The sequence below is a fragment of the Barbatula barbatula genome, assembly GCF_947034865.1.
Source record: "Barbatula barbatula genome assembly, chromosome: 11".
In the NCBI taxonomy this organism is placed as follows: Eukaryota; Metazoa; Chordata; class Actinopteri; order Cypriniformes; family Nemacheilidae; genus Barbatula; species Barbatula barbatula.
This window is the reverse complement of record NC_136774.1, coordinates 8844399-8871855: the sequence shown is the minus strand read 5'-3', so window position 1 is coordinate 8871855 and position 27457 is coordinate 8844399. Positions and strand designations below refer to the sequence as shown.

General features: G+C 39.7%; 1 protein-coding gene across 1 annotated transcript; it reads right to left on the bottom strand.

Moving 5' to 3' along the window:
• Positions 1 to 4669: 4669 nt before the first annotated feature.
• LOC306900190 (dual specificity protein phosphatase 26-like) lies at positions 4670 to 14477 on the bottom strand. Its single transcript, XM_079466952.1, has 7 exons — positions 14421 to 14477; positions 13850 to 14005; positions 13243 to 13451; positions 12919 to 13114; positions 5781 to 5948; positions 5203 to 5411; positions 4670 to 4965 (listed from the first exon to the last, which is right to left on the bottom strand). Exons 5-7 carry the CDS (start codon positions 5864 to 5866, stop codon positions 4766 to 4768), a joined length of 495 nt encoding a protein of 164 aa, XP_079323078.1. The 5' UTR covers positions 5867 to 5948; positions 12919 to 13114; positions 13243 to 13451; positions 13850 to 14005; positions 14421 to 14477; the 3' UTR covers positions 4670 to 4765.
• Between the last annotated feature and the right edge of the window lie 12980 nt (positions 14478 to 27457).

The following is a 27457-nucleotide window of genomic DNA, read 5'->3' as shown; positions in this document are numbered from 1 at the left end:
GCAGGATGCTGGACTGAAATTGAATCAATCGAAGTGTCAGTTCAACAAATCCAGTCTGCATTTCCTTGGTCATACGGTGAATGCGCAAGGAATTCAACCTGATGAGGATCATCTTTCTGCCATTCTTAGTGCACCTGCACCAACAGATGCAACACAACTCCGCTCTTTCCTTGGTCTACTATCCTGGTATAGTAAGTTCATTCCAAATTTCGCCACGTTCGTGGAGCCTCTGCGGGCTTGCATCAGACAGGGCTCCGATTTCGCCTGGTCGGAGGAGGCGCAGAAATGCTTTGAGGCTGTAAAAAAATTGCTTGTTCACAGCCCTGCTCTCGCATTATTCGACCCAGATTTGCCTACGGTATTATCTACGGATGCCTCTGCCTATGGCCTGGGAGCTGTTCTTGCTCAGGTTCACAAGGATAAAACAGAGCGCATTGTTGCTTTTGCGTCCCGGACATTGTCATCTACTGAACGCAAGTACTCGGCCATTGAAAGGGAAGCACTTGCTTGTGTTTGGGCCGTTGAAAAGTGGCTAACTTACTTGTGGGGTCGTAAATTTCTCCTGCGCACAGATCACCAGGCTTTAACTGTGCTTTTCTCATCCAAAGGAACTGATCGTGCCGGAATGCGTATTGCACGCTGGGCAGCACGGTTAATGTGCTTCAACTATGATGTTGTTTATCGGCCAGGAGCTCAAAACAATACGGCTGACTGTCTTTCTCGTCTGCCTTTGCCTGCATCAGCTGACGACAACTTCGATGCTGAACCAGAGTTTGTGGCTTTTCTGTCTTCAGAGATGTCAGCTTTGTCGCCTCCTGAGGTTGCTTCTGCCTCTGCAGCATGCTCGGAACTGAGTGCATTGCGTGCTCAAATTGCTCGCGGGTGGCCTTCTTCTTCAACTTCTGTGGATATTCTTCTACGTCCATACTTTCATCTCCGCAACGAACTAACTGTGCAGCAGGATTATGTGTTCAGGGGACAGCGCCTTATTGTTCCTGTCGTGCTACGGCACAAATTAGTTAAGTTAGCTCACACGGGTAATCAGGGAATTGTGCGTACCAAACAACGGCTTCGTGAACTGTACTGGTGGCCGGGCATCGATTGCCTAGTTAAAGAGCACATCCAGACCTGTCAACTGTGTTTGTCCTCTGACAAAACTGCCAACACCTCAGCTGCGCCGTTGCAGCCAGTACCTTTTCCGTCTGTTCCGTGGGAAAAGATAGCTATTGATGTGGTGGGCCCGTTTGAAACAGCTGTGGGAGACTGTCGTTATGCGCTCACATTGATTGACTATCACAGCAAGTGGCCTGAAGTTGCTTTCACCGCTTCCGTCACTACTCAGAATGTTATCGCCTTCCTGTCTTCTGTGTTTAGCAGATATGGCAATCCACTTACTGTCGTATCGGATAACGGGACTCAGTTTACCTCTGCTGACTTTTCAAAATTTCTGAAAGAGAGAGATATTCATCACGTACGTACTTCATTGTACCACCCAGCTGCGAATGGAGCTGTGGAACGGTTTCATCGCGTGTTGAAAAGCTGCATTCAGTCTGCTGTTCTGGAATCAAAGCCGTGGAAACCTACAGTCATGGAATTTCTCCAAGTGTATCGTGCTACACCTCATTCTGCTACGGGGTTATCCCCGTTTGAGTTGCTTCATGGTCGAAAGATGCGGACGCGTCTAAATGTTCTTCCTCCTTCCCTGCCGCAGACGGATGCTCCTGCTCTATTTCAGCGAGTCTCTTTGAAACAACAGAAAATGAAAGCATACACTGATTCTAAACGTGCAGCTCGTGCTCCTGATTTTAAAGTGGGGGATTGGGTGCGTGTGCGCATTCCTACTCATGTTCCGAAAGCACATCCGAAATTTGGTAAGCCCCTCCAAATTGTGCGTAAACTGGGGTTGTGTACTTACCTATTATCCGACGGGAAGAAATGGCATGCTTCTCATCTGGCTCGTACTGTTGCACCTGTTTTGGAGGCTACTGACACAGATGCTGTGGACTTGCCCTTTCAGTTTCTTCCTCCTCCAGAGCCTCAAGCTCCTGATGTTTTGCAAAGGGTTTCTACACGTGTAAGCCGACATCCTCGTTGGATGGAAGATTACGTTACGTAATCATCTTGCATTACATGTTTATAAAGTTTGAGTAATTCATAGGTCATCTTATAATAGATTTTCATATGAATGCTACATTCTAATAATTCTTATTATGCTTAATTTTCCTAGTCTAATTGCAAGTAATTGTGTTATTTCAAAGTGTTTACTTGGTACTTTAGTAACTTTGTTATTGGATTTTTGTGTTGTTGTTCGTTAAAAACGGTGTAGACAGTTTGCTTAAGTAATGATGTAATATGTTGTGTTCTTATGTGCTTGTTGACCTGTAGGTGGCAGTAGAGGTTGCTTCGATGAGAATGAGACGGAGAGTGAGAAGTGTTACACCTGCGACTACATGCGCTATACTATTCTGCTACTTTCTTTGTTTTAAATAAAGTATTCTTGTTTGTCCATACGCCTCCTCATTGTTACTTACTAAGGACATAACACAATGATACCCAATTATTCGGGTAGGGTCGGGCAGATCACACCACAACCTGAGAAAGTAGTTACAATGTCTGATTTTGAAGAAATTGATGGCAAAAATTTGGAAGAAAATGTTCAACACCTTAAAACATCAACCTGCGCCCTTGACGCACTTCCCACATCTTTTTTCAAAAGTGTGTTAAACTGTTTAGAAGCAGGTCTCCTAGATGTGGTAAATGCCTCACTTCTCTCTGGAAGTTTCCCAAACTCCCTGAAAACTGCTGTTGTCAAACCCCTCCTGAAAAAGAGCAATCTGGATAAGACCATATTAAACAACTATAGACCGATCTCAAATCTTCCCTTCATAGGTAAGATCATTGAAAAAGTTGTCTTCAACCAGCTGAACAAATTCTTAAGCTCAAACGGATACTTTGACAATTTTCAATCTGGGTTCCGCCCGCATCACAGCACAGAGACAGCGCTCATTAAGATAGTAAACGACATTCGCTTAAGTACTGATTCAGGCAAATTATCCGTGCTGGTCCTACTCGACCTCAGTGCTGCATTTGACACGGTCGATCACAACATACTTATAGACAGGCTGGAAAACTGGGTGGGACTTTCTGGGATAGTCCTAAAATGGTTCAAGTCATACCTAGAAGCAAGAGGTTATTATGTGAGTATAGGTGACCATAAGTCTGAGTGGACATCCATGACATGCGGAGTCCCCCAAGGCTCAATTCTTGCGCCTCTCCTAATCAACCTGTACATGCTCCCAATGAGCCAAATAATGAGAAATAACCAAATTGCTTACCACAGCTATGCAGACGACACACAGATATACTTAGCCCTATCGCCTAACGATTACAGCCCCATTGACTCCCTGCTCAAATGCATTGATGAAATAAATAGTTGGATGTGCCAAAACTTTCTTCAGTTAAACAAAGACAAAATTGAAGTCATTGCGTTTGGAAATAAAGATGAAGTTCTCAAGGTGAACGCGTACCTTCACTCTAAAGGTCAGGAATCTCGGTGTGTCTCTAGAGTCAGACCTTAGCTTCAGTAGTCATGTCAAAGCAATAACTAAATCAGCATACTATCATCTGAAAAATATTGCAAGAATTAGATGCTTTGTTTCCAGTCAAGACTTAGAGAAACTAGTGCATGCTTTCATCACCAGCAGGGTGGATTATTGTAATGGACTCCTAACTGGCCTCCCCAAAAAGACCATAAGACAGATGCAGCTCATACAGAACGCTGCGGCAAGGATTCTGAGCAGAACCAGAAAATATGATCATATCACACCAGTACTCAGGTCCTTACACTGGCTACCAGTTACATATAGGATAGATTTTAAAGTTTTATTACTGGTATATAAATCGTTCAATGGCCTAGGACCTCAATACATTGCAGATATGCTCATTGAATACAGACCCAAAAGAACACTCAGGTCATTAGGATCACATCAGCTAGAAATACCAAGGGTTCTCTCCAAGCAAGGAGAGTCTGCATTTAGCTATTATGCCAGTCGCAGCTGGAACCAGCGTCCAGAAGAGATCAGATGTGCTCCCACAGTAGCCACATTCAAATCAAGACTCAAAACACATCTGTTTAACTTTGCATTTGATTAATGTGCCACTGTGCCTCCAACTGTTTGTACTTTATTTTATTTATTATCTATTCTAAACTATATTTTATTTTTATTCTTAACTGGTTAATTTTTATTTTTCTTATTTCTTCTAAACTATGTTATTTTATTTTTTATTCTTAACTGGTTACTTTTGTTTTTCTTATTTCTTAACTGTTTTATCAAATGGATATTTTTAATTTCTTCTATGTAAAGCACTTTGAATTGCCATTGTGTATGAAATGTGCTATACAAATAAACTTGCCTTGCCTTGCCTTGCCTACTTTATTTTAAGTTTCGTTTGTCCATTTATGAGGAATATGTAATGTCATGGATGTGACAATGAAAAAATAATGCACTAAAAATAAAACAAATGCTTTACAGATTTGAAGAGAGACCTCACATGGGTATTTGAACCGCCAAATGTTAATATCTGTGCTGTTACCATTGTAAAAAGATCTTTGTAGCCTATTTCTGTGGCTCATACATTCACACCCCAAAAAATTACAACACACTGTTTTGCATAATTACACCAACTTTATCTTAATGAGCCACAAACAACTGCTCTGGACTTTACTGCAAAAACTTAATTTTCAGTTTAGTGATTGGCTTTAGTCTTATTTGTTTCTATAGCCATACAACTTGATGTGAAGATCAATAAGTTGTCTGAGGAAGCCTCTGTTAGGTATGATGCCTCTTCCCTCTTTTACAGTGTTGATCGATTCCACCAGTGTCATGTTCTGCTTGAGCATCAGATAAGCCAAAACTATTGTTGCTGATCGACTCACTCCAACGTGACAGTGAACCAGGATTTTCCCTGTGGTAAGAAAATATGCATATATAGTCCAGTGATGCAAAGACGCAGAACTAAATGTTCAGAAGTTTAACAAGCTAAGACAAATCTGTTTAGTTCTTCATGTAGAGTTCAACTAAGTTGAAAATTAAAGGTGTGTAGAGAAAGATCTAAGAACAAAACCGGTTCAGATATATTCTAGTCTGGATTACACTTTGCAGGAACGCAAATCTTTAGCAGGTATGAATGCAAACGGCTTACCTCCTCCCTTTAGTGCTGTATGTATACACTCTGCTGCAGTTTTAAAATGGGCGCTCATGTCAAACGTATGTGTATCATGTGCATCTATGCCCAGATATGTGATGCCCATGCCATCATAGATCTCACCGCCACGTCTGGAGCTTTGAGCACAGTTCAGGATATGGGTGAAGTGATGATTTCGCAGTTCTGCAAGATTTTCAGCGATATTCCTAAATGGAGGCAATGCAAAACTCTGTTATCGTTACATTTTTGAGCAAATGCAAGCTTTACGATTGAGGACCTTTGTGTTAAACCATTTTTTGTAATTCGGTTCACCAAAAGTATTCTTATGTGTAGATCATTATTGCCTAAGAAACCATAAATAAACGATCTGATCTCACAACGTTATGAAACAGCTCCCTCTTGTGTTCAAAATCATGTACTGCATTTGAAACTTTACAGTATCTGCAAGCAATAATGACATCTCTGTGATCAATAATAAAATGTGGTTGATATCAATACTCTTTAATTTATTTTCTTTCATAATTAATAGGATGCAGGTAAATAAACTGTTAAACAGGTTCATGTAGGCTGCTTACATGTCGCCGATGTAAAGTTTGGGCCAGACTTCATCTGCGGCACTGTTGATCGCTTTCCCCGAGAAGAAAAGACGCTCAACCTCCATCACCGCCAAACCGGGAGACGTGAAGTCGACTTCAGGTTGAGCTGAACGTGAGCTGCCGCCTCGCCACTCGGAATATTTCGACCTGGAAGACATTTTAAGCTCTGAATGTCCGCACATTCATTCAATGTCCGTTGATGGAAATGCGCAGTTGATTAAAGTTACGGGCACGACAACAATGTTGTGATCCGCCTGACGAAGTACCGATAACATTAACTTGACATTGAGTTAAGATGTAAATTTATAGCATTCATAGTCTGCATGAGGGAAAGTCATGTTATGGATGCCAACACAGGACGAGGTTATTTTAAGCCAAGGGAGTTGGCTATCATACAATAACTAACTATGGCTTGAGCATTTAAACCAGATCACTTACACATGAAACGTATACAGTTTATGGTTACACAAATGCGTATGCACCGAGTTATTTGCTGTTTATTTTCTTAAACCAAATTAAATAATATATTTTTATTTAAATTATAAAAAAATACAATAATGCAGTGTGATATGCACAACACATATGGTGAAATAAACTGACAGATCATGAATGAGCCTGTAGTTTGATAGCATCCATGCAGATTTGTAAAATAAATGTCACACGCAAGTATGTGAGATTTGCAGTTAAAACCTTAAATAAATATGCTCAGAAAATGTATTTATCACCAATGTCATGGTGTTATATTTATAACATATCACAATAATTACTTTTATGTAATAAAATGTGCGCCTTAAAAAGAGGAATTGGATTGAAAGAAATTGGGCTTAAAACAGGCCTAAATGATGGTGCAAATATTAAGAACTATCGTTTCTATAGTGATATATTTACGATGGATTTTTTTATGAGTTCAAATTAAGAATGTGATGTCTGATAGACATACCAAAAATAAAATGAGTTAAACAACTGATACAAGTAATTGCCTTAATTATGATAAGAACAGTTATTAATTTAGACTATTATAAAGCAATTTCACCTAACACAAAATAGTTACGATGATAACAATATGGATAAAAGCAAATCTCATATACAGTGGGGCAAAATAATCGGCCACCAATTGTACAAGTTCTCCCAATTAAAAAGATGAGAGAGGGCTGTAATTTTCTTCTTAGGTACACTTCAATGAGAGACAGAATGAGAGAAAGATATCCAGAAAATCACATTGTGTGATTTTTAAAGAATTTATTTGCAAATTATGATGGAACAGAAGTATTTGGTCACCTACAAAAGAGCAAGATTTCTGGCTCTCACAGACCTGTAACTTCTTCTTTAAGAGGCTCCTCTGTCCTCCATTGTTACCTGTATTAATGGCACCTGTTTGAACTCGTTATCAGTATAAAAGACATCTGTCCACAACCTCAAACAGTCAGACTCCAAACTACCCTGATAATCTCCCTCGATCTGGAGCTCCACTCAAGAACTCACCCTGTGGGGTCAAAATGATCACAAGAACGGTGAGCAAAAGTCCTAGAACCACACGGGGGACCTAGTGAATGACCTGCAGAGACCTGGGACCAAAGTAATAAAGGCTACCATCAGTAACACACTTTTCCGCCAGGGACTCAAATCCTGCAGTGCCAAATGTGTCCCCTTGCTTAAGCCAGTACATGTCCGGGCCTGTCTGAAGTTTGCTAGAGAGCATTTGGATGATCCAGAAGAGGATCGGGAGAATGTCACATGGTCAGATGAAACCAAAATATAACTTTTTTTGGTTAACACGTTTTCTCTGTGGTGTGAGGTTTGTTACACGTGATGTTTTCACCGATCAAACATATTGAATATTAACGATCAGAAATACTGTTGTGTAGCGGAGCCCCAATGAATCACGTGACACGAATCGACACCCAATCAGAACGCGAGCTGACGGAAGACGAAAAGCATAACAATCACGTGCCGTTTCCGCTACTTAACCAAACAGATTTCTTTCCTCCCGCATATTTTCAACAATCCAAGCACTTTTGTCAACTTATTGTTTTATTCTTTAAAGTGGACGTTTAGCTCAGTTAATAATATTTTTTAAGTTTTACATCGCGTTGCTGTTATATGTACTTAATGTTGATGCAAATGTCATCAGAGGGTCATAATCTAACTGTTCTTTCCTCCTGTTTCATGTAAATAAATTGTAATAAACACATTTCTCTGTTCTGCTGAATTACTACGGCCTTAGTGAACAACTACTATGTTGGTCAATGGCGACCCAGAACTGTTTGGTTTCCACATTCTACAAAATATTTTCTTTTGTGTTCAACAGACCAAATACAATTATACAGCTTTGGGATATTTGTGAGCAATCTATATTGTTTGCCTTGTGTTCTGTGTATTGCAGTATTTCTGACATGCAGCCACCCATTCATGAGACTATGATGTGCTTAGCTACTAGCTAGTGACACGTGTATCCTTAATTAAATGTTTTGTTAATTTGGTTATACATTTTTCTCATTTCAGATATTTTCGCGAAAGATGAAGGCGATGAAATATGCAAAGGATTAGAATCAGTACCAGAAACCTCATAATTACAAACAAAATGAAAGAAACACCTAGTAGCACAGAGATGAAAAAGACTCCAAAAAGAAGTCAAAGAAAAGCGAAATGTTACACCTGCCCTCAGTGTGAAAGGATTTTCCCAAAGAAACACAATCTTGAAAGGCACGTGAGAGTTCACACTGGAGAGCGTCCATTCACGTGTCTTCAATGTGGAACGAGTTTTGCCGAGAAAAGAAGTCTTGAGATGCACATGAGAATTCACACTGGAGAACAGCCATACACATGTCCCCAGTGTAAAAGGAGTTTTGTACATAAAAGCACTCTCGTGAAACACATAAGAACTCACACTAGAGAGCGTCCATACACGTGTCCACATTGTGAAAAGAGTTTCACACAGAAAATACATCTCGATGTGCACGTGAGGTTACACACTGGAGAACACCCATACACGTGTATACAGTGCGAAAAGAGTTTTGTGCGTAAAAGAAATCTTGAGATTCACAGAACAACTCACACACACATCTTAAGTGTGGAAAGACATTCGCACAGAAATCAAGCCTTGGCTTGCACGGGAGAATTCACACAAGAAAGCGTCCATACACATCCTTAGTTTGAAAACAGTAAACACTCTGCAACGCCTGAGACTTGATGTTGGAACTTTGGATGTTATTTGTGCAGTGTTTGTTTATTTTAGGCAGAATGAATGATGATGTATAGAAATCTTTAAGGTAAATGTGGATGGATACTGTTGTAATGATGTATTTATCTGTATTCAGATTTCAGAATGAGCATCATATGTTGAGGTGTCTGCTGATCGGATGTGTATGCTACTGTAACAAAAATGTTACTTACCAAGGCGCTATATCTTCTAAAATGTACTTTCTTATTTTGTGTGATTAAAAGTGATCAATCAAGATTAATTCTTGGTTTTAATTAAAAAAAAATTACCTTCTCCCTTAAAAAATTGAGTTATTATGCTATGTCATGCATTCTGACTTCTTAAAACTATTGAACGTACTGTCTTTTAACATATTAAAAGTGAGTTGGCCATGTGACGTAGGATTTCTGTGCTTGATACAGTTGCAAAACTTAAAAATGTCATTGATTGTGCAGGTAACATCATACAGTGTTAATAATCAGGGAGAATATGAAGGTAAAGACTCTTTTAGTAGGTTAGTGGGGATAGGGTCTAATAATAACAAAGACGATTTAGCTGCTTTTAACAAAGTGTATTCCTGAACAGTACAATCTTAATGGGGTGTACTCAAAACTGTGAAAAGGGTAATTTATCTTAAAACTACGGTGGCCGGAAAGTGCGATACGAAACAACAAATTGCAAAACTAAAAACAAATCTAAAAGCAAAATAAAAATCCCAAAATGACAAATCAGAAAACACAATAACAGATCTAAAAACAAAATAGCAAATCATAAAACACTACAACAATTCAGGATACAAAATAAGTCACAACCAAATTGAGGGCATTGTAAATTGACTGGTTTATTGACTGGTCTGACTGGTGGTTAGTTATATAACTATTTATATTTTATTTTACTTATATTTATATCGTTTTATAGAATTATTTTAATGTAAACAAATTGTTGAATGGGTCGTGTAACTGTCGCATTTAAAGAAAACGTATGGGACATTGACATCTAAAGGATGAGTTAGGTATCGCAGTGTAAATTCAAAATATTGGTGAGACCTGTTTAGCCAAGGAACGGTTCTTTGTTTTCTTTTGCTTACAGGGTTCTCAAGTCTCACGCATTAGCCATGAGACACACGCAATTCAACCAGTTCACATGCACACACCGTGTATTTCTCATGCCGAAAAGGCAATGCCAACCAAGTTGTCCTGCAAGCATTATATATAACGTTGTATATGAGACGCAGGCACACAAAGTGAATTTTCCTGCCGCCAGCACTCTCTCCTCACAGGAGAGAGCACACAGGAGAGAGGGGAAGAGAGCACACAGGAGACAGTGCAAACACTCGCAACACAAACAAACACAGAAACGAGCTGCAGATACTCGCAACACAAACAAACACAGAAACGAGCTGCAGATACTCGCAACACAAACAAACACAGGAGACAGTGCAAACACTCGCAACACAAACAAACACAGAAACGCGCTGCAGATACTCGCAACACAAACAAACACAGAAACGAGCTGCAGATACTCGCAACACAAACAAACACAGAAACGAGCTGCAAATACTCGCAAAACACAAACAAACACAGAAACACGCTGCAAATACTCGCAACACAAACAAACACAGAAACGAGCTGCAAATACTCGCAAAACACAAACAAACACAGAAACGAGCTGCAAATACTCGCAACACAAACAAACACAGAAACGAGCTGCAAATACTCGCAAAACACAAACAAACACAGAAACGCGCTGCAGATACTCGCAACACAAACAAACACAGAAACATGCTGCAAATACTCGCAACACAAACAAACACAGAAACATGCTGCAAATACTCGCAACACAAACAAACACAGAAACGAGCTGCAAATACTCGCAACACAAACAAACACAGAAACACGCTGCAAATACTCGCAACACAAACAAACACAGAAACGAGCTGCAGATACTCGCAACACAAACAAACACAGAAACGAGCTGCAGATACTCGAAACACAAACAAACACAGAAACGAGCTGCAGATACTCGCAACACAAACAAACACAGAAACGAGCTGCAGATACTCGCAACACAAACAAACACAGAAACGAGCTGCAGATACTCGCAACACAAACAAACACAGAAACGCGCTGCAAATACTCGCAACACAAACAAACACAGAAACGAGCTGCAGATACTCGCAACACAAACAAACACAGAAACGAGCTGCAGATACTCGCAACACAAACAAACACAGAAACGAGCTGCAGATACTCGCAACACAAACAAACACAGAAACGAGCTGCAGATACTCGCAAAACACAAACAAACACAGAAACGAGCTGCAGATACTCGCAACACAAACAAACACAGAAACGAGCTGCAGATACTCGCAACACAAACAAACACAGAAACGAGCTGCAGATACTATCAACACAAACAAACACAGAAACGAGCTGCAGATACTCGCAACACAAACAAACACAGAAACGAGCTGCAGATACTCGCAACACAAACAAACACAGAAACGAGCTGCAGATACTCGCAACACAAACAAACACAGAAACGAGCTGCAGATACTCGCAACACAAACAAACACAGAAACGAGCTGCAGATACTCGCAACACAAACAAACACAGAAACGAGCTGCAAATACTCGCAACACAAACAAACACAGAAACGAGCTGCAGATACTCGCAACACAAACAAACACAGAAACGAGCTGCAGATACTCGCAACACAAACAAACACAGAAACGAGCTGCAGATACTCGCAAAACACAAACAAACACAGAAACGAGCTGCAGATACTCGCAACACAAACAAACACAGAAACGAGCTGCAGATACTCGCAAAACACAAACAAACACAGAAACGAGCTGCAGATACTCGCAACACAAACAAACACAGAAACGAGCTGCAGATACTCGCAACACAAACAAACACAGAAACGAGCTGCAGATACTCGCAACACAAACAAACACAGAAACGAGCTGCAGATACTCGCAACACAAACAAACACAGAAACGAGCTGCAGATACTCGCAACACAAACAAACACAGAAACGAGCTGCAGATACTCGCAACACAAACAAACACAGAAACGAGCTGCAGATACTCGCAACACAAACAAACACAGAAACGAGCTGCAGATACTCGCAACACAAACAAACACAGAAACGCGCTGCAAATACTCGCAACACAAACAAACACAGAAACGAGCTGCAGATACTCGCAACACAAACAAACACAGAAACGAGCTGCAGATACTCGCAACACAAAAAAACACAGAAACGAGCTGCAGATACTCGCAACACAAACAAACACAAAAACGAGCTGCAGATACTCGCAACACAAACAAACACAGAAACGCGCTGCAGATACTCGCAACACAAACAAACACAGAAACGAGCTGCAGATACTCGCAACACAAAAAAACACAGAAACGAGCTGCAGATACTCGCAACACAAACAAACACAGAAACGAGCTGCAGATACTCGAAACACAAACAAACACAGAAACGAGCTGCAGATACTCGAAACACAAACAAACACAGAAACGAGCTGCAGATACTCGAAACACAAACAAACACAGAAACGAGCTGCAAATTTTGGAGAGGCAAGTTAACATGTTAACATGTTCTTCTCTGTTTCTTTTCAATACTATCAGAAATATTCTACAGGCACTCAATTGTTTTATGTTGTTGCTTTAAAACCATCTATAGACTAACTAAGCCTAGAACCAGCTAAATCACTAGCATTAAGTTAAAACATGCTATAATTATGCTAAAACTATATTACCATATATTCATATATATTTTTTGGATGCTAACTGATGACTGTGACAGGCACAAGACATTTCATAACATTTAAAAATGGAACCATCACGGTACAGGCATCAAGGTGTTGTCTGTACTATGACGGCTTGAGACTAATACGTGTACCATTATATCTGGCCATGCAATTCCTTCTGAAGGTAGATCAGTTGTTCGAGGAAGCCTCGGTTAGGAAAGATGCCTCTTTTTTTCTTCACTGTGTTGATGGCTTCCACCAGGTGCAAGTTGTGTTTCAGCATGAGATAAGCCAGAACTATTGTTGGTGCACGACTCACTCCAGCATGACAGTGAACCAGGACTTTTCCTGAAGACAAAAGAATATCAATAAGAAATCGGCTGGTTCAGATGTGTTTAATTCTAGTTGGAAATACACTTTGCAAGAACACAAATCTTTAACAATAGTACGGAGGTCTATGAATGAAAACAGCTTACCTTCTTCTTCGAGTGCTGAATGAATAAACTCTGCCGCAGCATCAAAGAATGCACTTATGTCGAATGAGCATGAATCCAGTGTTCTAATACCCATGTATGTCATGCCCCTATCTTTGTACAGCTTAAAGTGTTCAAAACTGTCAGTAGTACAGTTCAGGACATGAGTGAAATGTTCCCTTTGCAGTTCTTCATATTTTTGAGCCGCTTTCCTAAAAGGATGAAATGCAACAGTGAGTTATTATTGCAGTAGTAAGCAAATGCAAGCAATAAAACTGAAGATTTTCTGCTTCATGAAGAAATGTGTTTTAAAGTGGATGTGAGCTACACACAGAGTCCTAAAGTCCTGTGAGCAACTGAAGTTGTCAAAAACTGAACCTTAAAATATGTGCTGCCATTGTAAATGTAAATAGAGAGATAATACATTTCTTTGTTTTAAACAAAAGAAAAAGACATTTATGACATGAGGGTGAAGTAATGATGACAGAATTTGTATCGTATATTTCTAGTTTTCAATGAGATGCAGTTAAACTCTTTGATGCATTTTTACTCTCATGTTTAACTTTTCTGGTCCGTACATTAGTCCCATAATAACAAGAATTCAGCTTACATGTCACCGATGTAAAGTCCAGGCCAGACTTCGTCTACTTCGCCACTTTCGTTCGTTTTTTCGGGCATCATAAGACACTCCATCTTGGTTACCGCCCTATAGACCTCCAACCATGCACGTTGAGAAGAAAGAGGTGGAGAACCAGAACCTTTAAACCTGTAAAACATGTGAAGCTTTAAAGTCAGAACATTAATCGTCCGTTTATGGAAACGCTCATGAAAACTAAGAGACAAATGTTGAAGTTATTGATCACGTGATTAAACTGCTCAAACATTCACTAGCAGCATGAAAAAGTCCGTTTAAGGAGACAAGAGTCGGATATCTTTCAATAACTGCGCATTTAAACAAGATCACTTACATCCTTCAGACGATTTACAATTCATTTGCTTAAACTTATTTCGTAATAAAGATCTGTTATTTTTTAAACAGTGATAATGTTTTGCTCGTAATGTAGGACTATTGTGTGACACGTCATCATACTTACACAACAATATAAACAAATGTCAACATATGGATGCAGCGCAGCATGTTATCAGCATTAAAATATGTATTATTAGAAACAATAACTTACATTTGCTCTGTGTCGTTATCCGCGGTCTAAAGTAGAAATCCTGCACGCGCTCACCGAACATGATCAACGTTACTTCTTTTAAATTGACTCACAGAAACAGCGGTTTCCACAACGGTATGTATCTTAAGAAAACGCGATTCCTTAATAATGCTCAATCCGACCTACGAATCACTTCTCAGGATAACACATGACACAAAACGGACATAGAAACACAACTTTAGATATAAAAGACCGTCAAAAACATCCTCAAAACAGCATATAAGCCATACACAGACCTACCTCATTAACTATGCAAACCCTCAGCCAATGGGAAGTCTCCAGCGGCATATCTTTCAATACTTGTAGGTTTTGGGGTGGAAGTGGTTGTGTTTATTAAAAATGACAATATTCTGTGTGTAGTATTATGTGCAGATATAAATCACACGACAGTAACACCGTAGGCATACATTGCCAAGCGGCAGAAATGAAGTGACTGTAATGTAGTTTACTAACGTCTGATTGGTCTTTTACTTGCACGTCTCTGTAAACCGGATTGTGATTGGTCTTCCGCTTTCCACAGTTTATGTTAAAGAAATAAATCAGTGAAGTCAAGACCAGACTGTTATCATTTACTTTACACTTTTCCAGCTTCTGGGTTGCTCTTTAAAGTATTTTTGCTGTTATTTGTCAACCTTGTTATGATATAATCTTGTAATCTATATACTGGTTTGTGTGTTGTGAACTAAAGACAATATTCTTTATATCTTTAATATGAGAAACCCTACTTGTGAAGTTCTACATTATGGAAAAAATGCATTACATTGGTGACTATAGCAGGCAAGTTTTCCCCTTATTTTAAGTTCCAGGTTGTCAATATTTTCCTTATACAAATATACTTTTTAACAAAGTTTTATCTAATAAACGATGTTCACACTTTTAACAGCGAGAGAGACAATACAAATAAATTCCATGTTTACCTTTATTATGTAAAGGTATTCAGACTTCATGCAGTCGGTTGTTACAAAAAGGTCCAGGGTGTCTGTGACAGTATTGCACTGCTATGCAATGTTCAACCATGAGCTAAAGGAAATGTTTGAATCAATTTTTGCCTCCTGAAACAGGAAGTGGGGAAGAGAGTGTTTTGTTGTTTTTAATTTTTTAAATAAATATACCGCTGCACTGGATGCATTGGCTCGACCGGAGCAATAAACTGTCCACTGATCCTTTACAACATCTGCATATTCAACCCTTGTTCACCACTGACTGTGTGATGTTAAGATTCATCTCTTCACACTGAAGACAAACTCCTAGACACTTGCAAAAGACACACAAAGTGATGCCGAATCACGTGTATATTAACTTTTGAACATGCAGTTGTTCTGTGCTGTGGATTTGATGTAAACATTTGTTATGTTTAATATCTTGTTAAGGGCATTATTTAATTACAAATAAAAAAATTGGGAAAATAATAGTGGCATTCACTCTCCAAATGACTGGCCTTACTTTTTTTGTCACCCAAAGAGAATTTACTTAGGAAAGGAAAGCTCGGCAATATTAATGTGCTCAAGGTTTATCTTGTGTGGTCTGCCTTAAAGAAAGAAAGACAATCTTAAGAGAGGGTGTTATACAATGACGTGTTTTGGAAGAAATGGTCTTTTCAATGCCAAAGAAAAATCTTGGAGACAATTCTTCCTGGTGTCAAATGGTCAAACTTTATTCGCTCGAGCCAACAAAGTGAGATGCTCAAAGTTCATCTATCATCACAGAATCTGACTCCAACCTTTGTTCCAGCCAATCAGGATTCACTGAGTTTTCATAACCAATCTGGCTTCATCTGGTTATCACCAGGATAGTTTTTGAATCTCATAGAAATATACGTGTTCCATCAGAAGTGCAATACACAGTAAACAACAACACATAGTGAAATAAAACACATATTGTAACTTAATTCTCACAAGTCAAAGTTTACACACAACTGGAGCATCCGGCCCGAGCCTATACCAGACCTTAAACAAACGGAGCTGAATTCAGACCGGTTGAGCAAACCGCAGGTCACATTCAAATAATCGCCTTTATAGTTTCCAAATCTGAAGAGGTTTAATAACATTCTTAGATGAATACACAATACCTGCACCTGTGACTGAACTTCAGAGAGCTTTTAAAATCAGGTGCAGGCCACAGTAGCGCAGAATCTGAAAGGCAACCCTTCATGTGTTTTAATACAAACTGTCTCTGGACTATCACACACGGCTAATGGAGCAAATGCTCTGGCTGGCCGACGTCTGCGGTGATGTTGATGTAGAGAAGTTCTCTGTTGACGGACAGAATGTTGTAGGAACAGGATTTGAAACCACCGTCCTTTCACGTTTGAAGAGTCCGCCGTAACAGTTGATTCCTGCTGTCCGTGGTGTAACGTGCCACATCGGCGGGCGACCACACTATTGTCATCCTCTGTAGCTGTATCCTGAAAACAAGCTTCTTTTAACTGACCAACAGGAAAAGTATCAAATGTTGTGGTATGGCGGTAACGTGACACAAATCTCTGAAGGTCCAAGTCAAAATAACAGCGTATCTCTATTTGACATACTTACAGAAATCGATGTGAAATGTTTTCATGATCACTGCTGTCACTCCAGAGAACATCACACGTATGGTTGTACAGTTTTCTCTTACTGTATTCGGAGGTCATCGTCCTCTCTGCCCCAGCCTGAAACTGGCAGACTGCTGCAAAGGGATAAACAAAGAGTGACAATCACACTGAAGATCCCTGAGACATGTTTCTCTCGATGTTACGGTTTAATGGAGTAAAACCTTGACTGTTATTATCAGCTCACGTTAATGGGAATGTTTGCGCCCAAAGATCGAAACCCTTTCTTATTCTCATTTCACTCCACACCTTTATTATCATCTTTGGAATAAACACTATCATGGAATAAAAACTCAACAAAAACCACTTTAAAAGGATATACGAGCATGATTGACAAACAAAGATTTATGTTACCGCAACCACACAAATCCAGACAACTGCGAGTTCACTGTTATTTGATCAAGCAAACGGGAAATTCATGAGCAGCTTTCTCTGTAAAACTGATGCCAAAGTGATATTTTGTTAAGTTCGGTTCTTGACCCTTTCAGGCTCTGTGTTTGTATACTAAAGGCCAGCCTTTTCTTTCAAGTGTTGGATTGTAGGCTCAGTGACATGAACGCTGTCTCAATGTAAAAGAACTGTGTGAATTATTTCAGTTAAATCCCTGTAAAGAAAACACCAGAACCAGAAGGAACTGTTGTACAGAATGATATTGGTCATGCCGATATTCAAGTAGCTTTTCTCGACGTGGTGTATTAAAAGCAATGACGTATGGATGTCTGTTGTCTGAATGTAACTTTAAACCACTGTTCCCAAAAGTAATAAAAGTCTTTGAATGCGACCAAACTGCAGGACACATTCAACAAATCGTTTATTCAATCCAATAATAATGTTAATCTGAATGTAAATAGTGAAATGATTAGACAGTCACAAGTCAAACACAAACCGGAAGTTCACTAGGGGTCAGGTTCGCGCGCATCTGTAATAAACCAGTGATCGTGCACGCGCACACGTCATGTCGATTACCTTGCTGTTCTTGGCTTAATGTCGTCACAGAAGCTTCACACATCGATATGCAAACACTCATGAAGCAAAGACCCTTCAGATGTCAAGAGTTGTGTCAGTGTGTTTCTGTCTTTCACAGAGTTAACAGTGTGAGACGCGATACATCTCGAACACGGGAGTGAACCCGAGGGGTGATCCGAGATGGGCGCGCTCAACGCCGGGAGGACTACGCAAGATTGTCCCCCTTTATAGTCTATTAGGAGGCTGATCGTCTGTCCTCTGAAGCTTTATGCTTTGAGCAGCGCATTCAGCGGACAAACGATCAGCACCCGAGAGAGCTTCACCCGAAGCCCTCCGAAGATCACCGGCCAACGTCAGCAATCTGACGGGAAGAACCCACAGTCTCATCAACGGCGACTACATATAAATAACATGAACTTCATGACAGAATGACGTATTATACACATTAGCAAAAAAGGGAACTTGACACGTGATTCTATTTCTAAACGACAAATAAAAACATCCACAAAACAGCACAAAAGCCCTGCAAAGACGTACGTGAATTAATTATGCAAAACAACAGCCAATGGCAAGACAGCAGACCTAGCAATACTTGTACAATTCATATAAAGTTATTGTTTTTAATAGATTACTAAAATAACATATTTTCTATATATAAACCAAGCTTTATAGTATAACAACAAGACTGGAGACGTTACTGACATTGTAGGAGAGGAGATTCAACAGCACGCGAGTTAAACGGGATGCTATTTCAATAGCAGTCGTCTGTTATATATGTATTATTTCTCACTGTAAACAGCGTAAACAGGAATCTTTTAGGTTTCCCGAAACGTGTCCGCGTCACTTGATTTGCACGTCTGTCCGATTACACTGACGTACGAAATGAAACCGAAGTCAATTCGTTAGAAACTCAGAAGTGTTTGTCAGACATCATTTACTCACCAGAGCAGCACATCGAGTCTTGAATATGATATAAAAGCCGAGCGCATAATCCACAGTAACAACCAAACGGTTTGAGTTTCTCCTCAGAAGCAACAGCCGCAGTAATTCAACTACAGGCTCCAGGCGGAAGCGCGCGCTAATGGGCTGCACTGCCAGAGCGCACCAATGATGTTTGCGCCACCTACCGGACTGGATGCTGCAGTTTCAGGAACAAACGTATTTTTTCCCTTTTTTTTGTTGCTTCTCACATAATACACGTAATGTATGCAAAAACAGTAATATATTACAAAGAATAACACCTTTTAGTATATTATATTACATTCACGTTAAAACTGTCCAGCGTAAAGTTAAATTATCATCAAGACATTTCAATATAACATAAAACCCAAATAAAATAAATAATACAAAAATTTAATAAAAACATGAAAAACAAAAAAGAGGATTATAACCAAACCAGCTTTGCTTTTAATCAGATAGTGGGTTTCTGTTCCTTGGTGAATAAATTCAATATTTTGAGAGATTTAACTCCTTTCTTGTTTTTATTCATTTTACAAAGGTTTTCTTTAAAACATTTTAGTTCAATACAAAAAATAATAATATTAGGGATAAAGCATTTAACTTTACATTTATGTATGTAATTTTTCCCAAGCATGCACCACATTTTAATAGCATTGTCCATTTCAATAGAGCCAGTGTCTGAGTATAAACATAGGACCATTTCTTCCTTGACGTCAATCAACTTATTGAAAGATTTAAAAATCAAAAGTGAAACCAAAACCAAAATGATCTTGTAATTTTATATCTGAAGAACAAACGGATCATTGATTTATCTTCATTACCACATAGAGAACATTCTGTTTGAATATTCATGAATTTAGACAAAAATAACTTGCAGGCATACATTTTATGAAGAATTTTGAATTCCCTTAGCTTTGAACCACATTCAGAAGGAGAGTTTGTGAAAGAGTGCCTTGTTGCCGCTGCGGAGCTGCTAGCACCAGACAAAGTAAAACTCTTCCAAAGTACCAGTTTATCTCGAAGAACCGACGCAGAACGAATTACGGATATGTCACAAGACATCGAGACAACACTGAAGGACACCGCCAAAAGACTTGAGTTTTACTCACTGGCCTGCGACAAAACAACAGACATAACAAATACTGCCCAATTAGCCATATTTATGCATGGGATTACTGCGGAGTTTGAAACGACCGAGGAATTGCTGTCTTTGCAAGCCAAGCATGGCATTACAAAAGGTGAGGATTTGTTTGTTTTGGCAATGAACAAATTTGAACTACCATTTGAAAGTTAAGTGGCCTTGCCACAGATGGAGCTCCTGCCATGCTTGGCCCGCAAAAGGGATTAACTGCATTGATCAAAAAAGCAAAGAGTCGTCTCTGTCTCGATCCAAGTGATTTAGTTGTATGTCACTGTATCATACATCAAGAGAGTCCGTGTGCACATTCCCTGAAGCTCCAAAGTGTAATGACAACAGTCGTTTCCACCATACATTTCATCAAAAGCAGAGGGCTAAACAGCTGGTAGTTTAAAGAGTTACTGAGTGGTCTTGAGTCTGAGTACGGAGATCCGGTTTACCATTGTGAGGTGCGATGGCTGAGTCGTGCAGATATGCTTGCACGGTTTTACAATCTGAGGGAAGAAGGCCCTTAAGGGATGTTGTAAAAATGTAAATGGCCCTTGATAGGAAAGAGAGAGAGAGAGAGAGAGAGAGAGAGAGAGAGAGAGAGAGAGAGAGAGAGAGAGAGAGAGAGAGAGAGAGAGAGATAACATAATGAACGTCATATGACGTTTAGTGTGCATCAAAAGAAAAGCTTCATACAAATTTATGGTTTTTATGTTTTTTCTGTGCTTTGTAGGTTTTAATTACATCTGTTAATTGTTAATTGAAAGAGTAATAAAGCATCTCAATGTCTTTTTTGATCAACCTATAGTTTTAGGTCTATGCCCCCCCCCAAAGGATTTTGGTGGTATGGCGGCTAAAAGGAAACTTACCAGACCCCTCAAAATTGTATGTATCATGACCAAACTTGATAAAACACTTGTTGACCTTTGGGACTTTGAGTTATAAAAGTAAAAAAGGTTCATGTTTTTGTTTTATATTTATTTATTTTTACATTTTTATGAGAAACATTTGTGGGATTAGGGTTAGGGTTTTTTAGGACCAATCTGATAATTTTCCTTTTTTTTAACAAGACCACCTGTAGGTCTTTATTTCAAAGAATTTATGAGTTACAGACATTTTAGTTCCTGTAGTGCGTTAACGTGTGTGGGTATTTGTTTAAAAAGGCCCTGACGTGGAATAGGTTAAACTTATTTTTGTTTTAAGGTTTTTATTTCATTTGTCTTTTAAGGAATAATTTTCCACCTTCATGTGTTGAGAATCACCCTTGCCCCATAGCAACTTTTAGTTTTTAGATCTTTGGCAATAAGCTACCATTTTAATTATTGAGTTATTGACTTTTAAGTTTGAGTTCTCTTTTTTTTATTTTTTTTTATTTCAGATTAGTGAATTATTTAATTAATGAGTTATTGATTTTTAAATTTAAGATCCCTTTTTATTTTGCTTTACTTTCAGATTTGTTGAATTATCCAATTAATGAGTTATTTACTTTTACGTTTGAGTTTGCTTTTAATAAAAAATTTTAATTGAATTACTGAATCTGAGACTCCCAGATTTCTCAATTCATTGTTAGAGATAGAAAAATATATTATGAGGCCAATGATTTTGAAGCCTTTGCCCCATTATTGATTCATAAGACCATAGATTCACTTTTAAGCTCTATGAATAAGACTTTTTGATTGTCGAAAATAGCCCCAGAAAACTCAAGAGCTTGGTTTGCATCCTATTAATAAAAAGAATGATGTAATAAAAATTAGATATTTTAAAATCTCTGTGCTTTTAGTGTTGAGAAACACTACTTAAAGAACTGGCATCCACTCCAGTAGATTAGTTGGGGTCCAGATACCCAGTATGTAAAGAGACTATAGAAAGAATATCTAAAAAATGGGCTGCACGGACTAAAAAACTAAGAACATTGTGGCCTGAAAGTGGTACCTTTGATGTGACGGTGTGTGAGGAAATGGAGGGACTGATAAAAAATTATAAACCAAGAGACAAAGCCAAGAAGAGAATCAAAAAGAAAAGTAGAACAGGAGGTCAAAGGTGAAAAATATGAGAAAAATCAGAGCAGTGTTAAATAATGATGATAAAAATGGTGTAGAGAAATTTGAGAAAAAGACTCAGCCACCTCCCTATGAACCCCCTAGAGCCCAAAAGGTAGAAAAGATGCAAAGACTAACACAAATGCCAGTGGTAGCATTTTCAGGAGAGGTTTCAATAGAAGGGATGATAGATATAGATCCAGATAGAGATGGCAGTCTTAAGAGAGAAATCCCCTCAAAAACAGGAAGAAAGGGCTAAAATCCCCAGTGTGTAGGGAGGATCAGTTAGACGATGGAGACCGAGTTACCCAATGTCCTGATCCTTAAGAGGACGTGTAAGAAGCATTAAAAGGAATAACAACACAACGTTGAGGGACTTATGATGCTACAGCAGAAATGTTAAGATCCATACATGCAACCTCTGCTAATGCTCTAGAAGATCTTTCAGACTCCAGTACCGAAAGAGGAAGTGAAGACGAAGACCACAACTCCGTAATTGAAAACGAGGAACGACGCCAATGCAAGACCCAGCATCCTCCATCCAGCAATAAAGAAACATCAGGAGCTGTCTCACGAAACCCTCCGAGCGGAGAGCTAAAGTACGTAAGAGGCAAACTCTACCTTCAGGACTAACAGATCGAAGAAGAAGGCGAAGGGGGAAGACTTAGAAAAACTGCAGGCATAAGTTCCCCCCAGAGAGGAACAACAGGAAGTACATACAATTGAGGAAGGTAAACAGTGCCCTATTTTGATAAAAGGGACACAAGCGCAATATGTGCCATGGGCTACTCAAGATCTTGAGGGACTAGTTGCTTGTCTACCTGATTTACACGAAAGAGCAGGCAAATGGATCCGAATGGTGGAGGATGAGACAACAGGAAAACTCTTGGCACTGGGAGACATCAAAGCACTTCTAGCCAAATGTGTAGGAAGTTGAACGAAATCTTAAAAGAAGCAGACCTCCAATATGCAGCAGACTCCCCATACCTAGACGGAGACCCATTCAATAACCATAGGAGGGAAGTACTTAAGAAGAGAATTTTCCAATCGGATTGATTCCTGAACTCTCAAGGGGGAACAGATGGGAGAAGAAGAAAACCCTGCTACCTTCGTGCCAAAACAACTAAGAAAGTAGAAGCAAGAACTAGAAAAAGATCCGGAAGGTGATATGGTAATGGCAGCACTTCTCAGAAATGCTATCGTCGACGCCATCCCATCAGTGGTGAAGGCCAAGCTGGAAGATGTAGTGGGCCTGAACTCCAAGCCGCATAAAGAATTATGTGATTACGTGACCCATGCCGTGGAGCAATACAGAAAAAATGAACTAAAACTGAGAAATCAAGAAAATGATCTTCAAAGAAGGCTGGTACAGCTGCAGCTTGAAGAACTGGGCAGAAAGAAAAAGATAAAGAGGAAGATCACATAGCAATAATGGCTCCAGTAAATCTTCCAGCAGCTATGGTACAGCAACCGGGCGCAGAAGCCACTGCACAGCAAGCACCAGGAAGTGGATCACAGCAGCCAGCGCCTATCATCATCTATGTAAAGCCTGGACAGCAGCACGGATCAGGGCCAGGACCTATGCAAGGAGAGCAAGGAAGAGAGAATCGGAGAAGAAACCCATGCCTGGGATGCGGTCAACTGGGACACAATAGAAGAGAATGTCCAACCAGCCCCTGGAACACAAACCAGCAACAACAGGGCACCCTATGGCAAGCAGGCCGACAACAACGACCCCAATGGCAGGTTCAAAGACAACAGGAACCTCATTGGCAAAACCAGCAAGATCAGCCATGATAAAATCAACAACAACAAGGACCAGTCAACCCTGGCGTGGTCCAGATGTTGGTGACTAGGGCTGCCAAGAAGATCCTACCGGGAGGGGTCAGCACCCAATGATAACTGAAGATGCTGACACTGAACCTATGCTGCAGGTCAACATTGAGGGCAAGAAAACACAGATGATGGTAGACACAGGAGCAACTTATTCATGTATGAGCTCAAATTATGCCTCACACCTCCCAATGTCTGGCAAGTTCACAAAGACAGTAGGGTTTTCTGGAAAAACTAAAACATCAGAACAAACCCCTGTTAAACTGTTAGGGAGGGATGCCCTACGTTAGCTAAAGTTGCAGATATCTTGTACCCCGAGGGTCTTTACATTGACAGTAAGGGAGTTAGACAAATGGTAATCTCGACCCCCCAAGCTAATGCCTATTGGTTAGGAGATTTAGAAGAGGATGTAGGAAAGACATTGTACAAATGGGAAAAGTTTATTAAGGAACAGATCGAAGATCCCAAATTACCAGAATTAGAATTTCACTGCACCATGCTATATGACCCATTGTGTAGAGTAGACACAGGGAAAATGGCTTCAAAAAACCAAAAATAAGAGAGTTCCCCTAATATCACAGTATATAATCATGGGACCACAGGGAGCGGCATTACAAGTGGACAACAATGATTTTATTAACGATTGGCCAGTAGAGGTCCCAAATCCTCATACCCTGTTCACAAATATTCCACCGGATGCTAAATATTTTACAGTGATTGATCTTTGTTCTGCATTTTTCTGCATTCCATTGGCAGAAAGCAGTAGTCCTAATAATACTGCCCCCGATGGGTCTTTCACTCATGCTATGGAAAAATGTAAACATTTCAGGGGTGAAATAACGCTAATGCAGGAAGAGATAAGGCCTTTGGGACATGGCTTGATTCGATGCTTGAATCATGGGGAGAATGGCTAACGGGAATAGGAATGTTGATTGTTGTTGTTTTGATGGTTTTTTTTGCAATAATATTCTGTTGTGTTCTTCCTATACTAAGATCTTTGCTTGTTAAAGCTACAGCGAAACAAATGTCACTGCATTCTGATGAACATTAAAACAATGTTCTGCGCGTTCAAAAATTGGAGCGAGGCCAGTTCAGAAAACGTTGAAATTTATTGATCAGAAGTCTCAAACAAACAGCTGTTTCGGTGGATCCTCAGACACAAAAACGTCTCACAAAGGGTCGACCACCAGAAACAGCTTTACAGCTATTTCTGTATTTTTCGTCGGGTCTGTTCTCCATGGCGGGGTCCAATCAGATCGTATTCCCTTTGTCTGCATTCCAGCCAATCAGCTCACTGCCTTGTTTTTCAAACCACCATCCATCTGTAACAAATTATAGAGGCCCAACACGCTCTGTGCGTAACCTGATCTTAACACACACACATACCCATTTCCTGTGGACAACCACAGTATCAGCTGAATTCTTGGGTAACCCAACTAACACACTGGTTATATTTTCAACATATTATGCATAGTTAGTAATCAATAATGAAATCATATTAAATGTAAAGGCACGTTTAAACCACAATAAGATCCTTGAGTGTACACATTTCTTCCCCAAAAATAAGATGTGGTTATTGTTACACATTCACACATAAGCAGATCCTGCAACCCCCCACTAACTGACCACATTCCATCTCTGGCAACATCTAGCAACTGTAGAACTCTCAGCTTCAAGCTTTTGTTCACAATCATGTCATGTAGGAAAATACATCTGATTTAAACAACATCAATCATCCATTTTTATATCGATCCATATATTGATCTTAATTCCCACAATTCCCTCTCTTGACCATTAAAAAATGATCATAAAACATTACAATCATCATTATCATCCTCATCTAGGAAATGGTCGCCAGACAATAGAGGCATGGTATATTTCGGAGGGGTTAAATCTGTCTTTTCTATTGCCGATAATATCACTCTGTTACATAGTGATCTGATACAGGGAATACAACAGCATCCGCATGAGACCAAAATACCTGCAAATACAGCTATTGATAACACAATCGACATTAAAACTGATTTCCATTTGCCTAGTGCCTTGTCTAGCCAATCTCCAATAGGATTATTCACTCCTGAATGTTCCTTCATTTCGATAGACAAAGTTCTCAAACCTTCCAATGCCCTAGTGACTGATCCGTCTGGTGCTGTATTATTAGGAATGTAAGTACAGCAAAGATCACCAAACATAACACATACTCCTCCCTTTTCTGCCAACAACATGTCCAGAGCCATACGGTTCTGTATAGCCATAAGTGAAGTTGGTGCTAGCTGTTCTGCTAAACCATCTACTGCATCCCTTGTCATATTTGCTAACCTCATCACATTATAATGTACATAATTAATCCTATCTACATTCTTGTTTGGGGTGACTGGAAAAATAGCAGCTATTATTGGTATATTCTCAAAACCTGCTGCCACTTGGTTCGCTAGTTTATATTCATCCGGTACACCTCGTGGAATCCCAATCGCGTCAATGTATGTTGGACTATTTAATGATAAATCTACACTTGATCCTATTGCTCTTTTTGTAATGATGTGTCTCCTACGTCTTCTAGTCAATGTTGCTGAATTCACGGTTTCCGTTCTGACTGCTCTGTCTCCTATCAGGGTTATTGGGGCTCCCAGTCTCACCATGGCACACACTCCCTTTGCCTTCTCAGGTATCCTAGTAAACAATCTTCGATCTCCACAATAATAATACAAACCTGCCCTAGCCCACGTACCTATCTCAGTCCCATTATCTACTATGATCTGATCACACCACTCCTTATTTATCTCCCCCAGGTTGCTGGTTGGTGATAGACGTTTAATATCAAAACAGGTATAATTTGCTTTCTTTGGTGTAAATGGACCTGCCCGTGAAAGGTTGGTTATTGGTGGGAATATTGCTGCCAATGTGGTACAATTGTTTGGACTGGCCATCCGTGTCAATGCCAGCATACACTCATAACCCCACGTATCATTTTGGTACAACGGGGCTGGTTCAATATATAAATGGGGTCTTGCATTAGCACATCCAACACAATCATCTAAGCTCTGTTCTCTGGCTGTGGTAATTATCCATTCCAGCCACAAATTATTTTCCCCATATCCTGTGGCGCTCTCTATCATATCTTCTGGTTTTAACATTGTGTAATCTACTTCTACTACCCCATTCTTTTGTCCTACCGACAATGGCTCAGCTACTGTCCCATTTCTTTCCTCCTCAGGTGAACTGTCCACAACAAATTTTATTACTGCTTTTTTATCTGTTCCTGGGCTGTGCACCCCCATTATAAGGAAAAACTCTCTATTGAAAGGGTGAGTGGATTTTGGCTTGCACTATAATCTCTTTGCATTTTAAAATCAAATTTTGCCGAGGTACGGGTCCAAAGGCTAGGTTCTTTCAGGGTCCAACCACCGGTATATGCTATTACTTTATTCCACGATGGACACCATTCACCCCTATAGGTTTGCCTAGACTGGTACGCCTTACAAACACT

Coding starts and splice junctions, on each gene's coding strand:
- LOC306900190 (XM_079466952.1), bottom strand. CDS start 5,866: ATGGAGGTTGAGCGTCTTTTCTTCTCGGGGAAAGCGATCAACAGTGCC. Junction 5,412..5,780: donor AAACTTTACATCGGCGACAT/GTAAGCAGCCTA, acceptor GCCTCCATTTAG/GAATATCGCTGAAAATCTTG. Junction 4,966..5,202: donor TACAGCACTAAAGGGAGGAG/GTAAGCCGTTTG, acceptor TTCTTACCACAG/GGAAAATCCTGGTTCACTGT.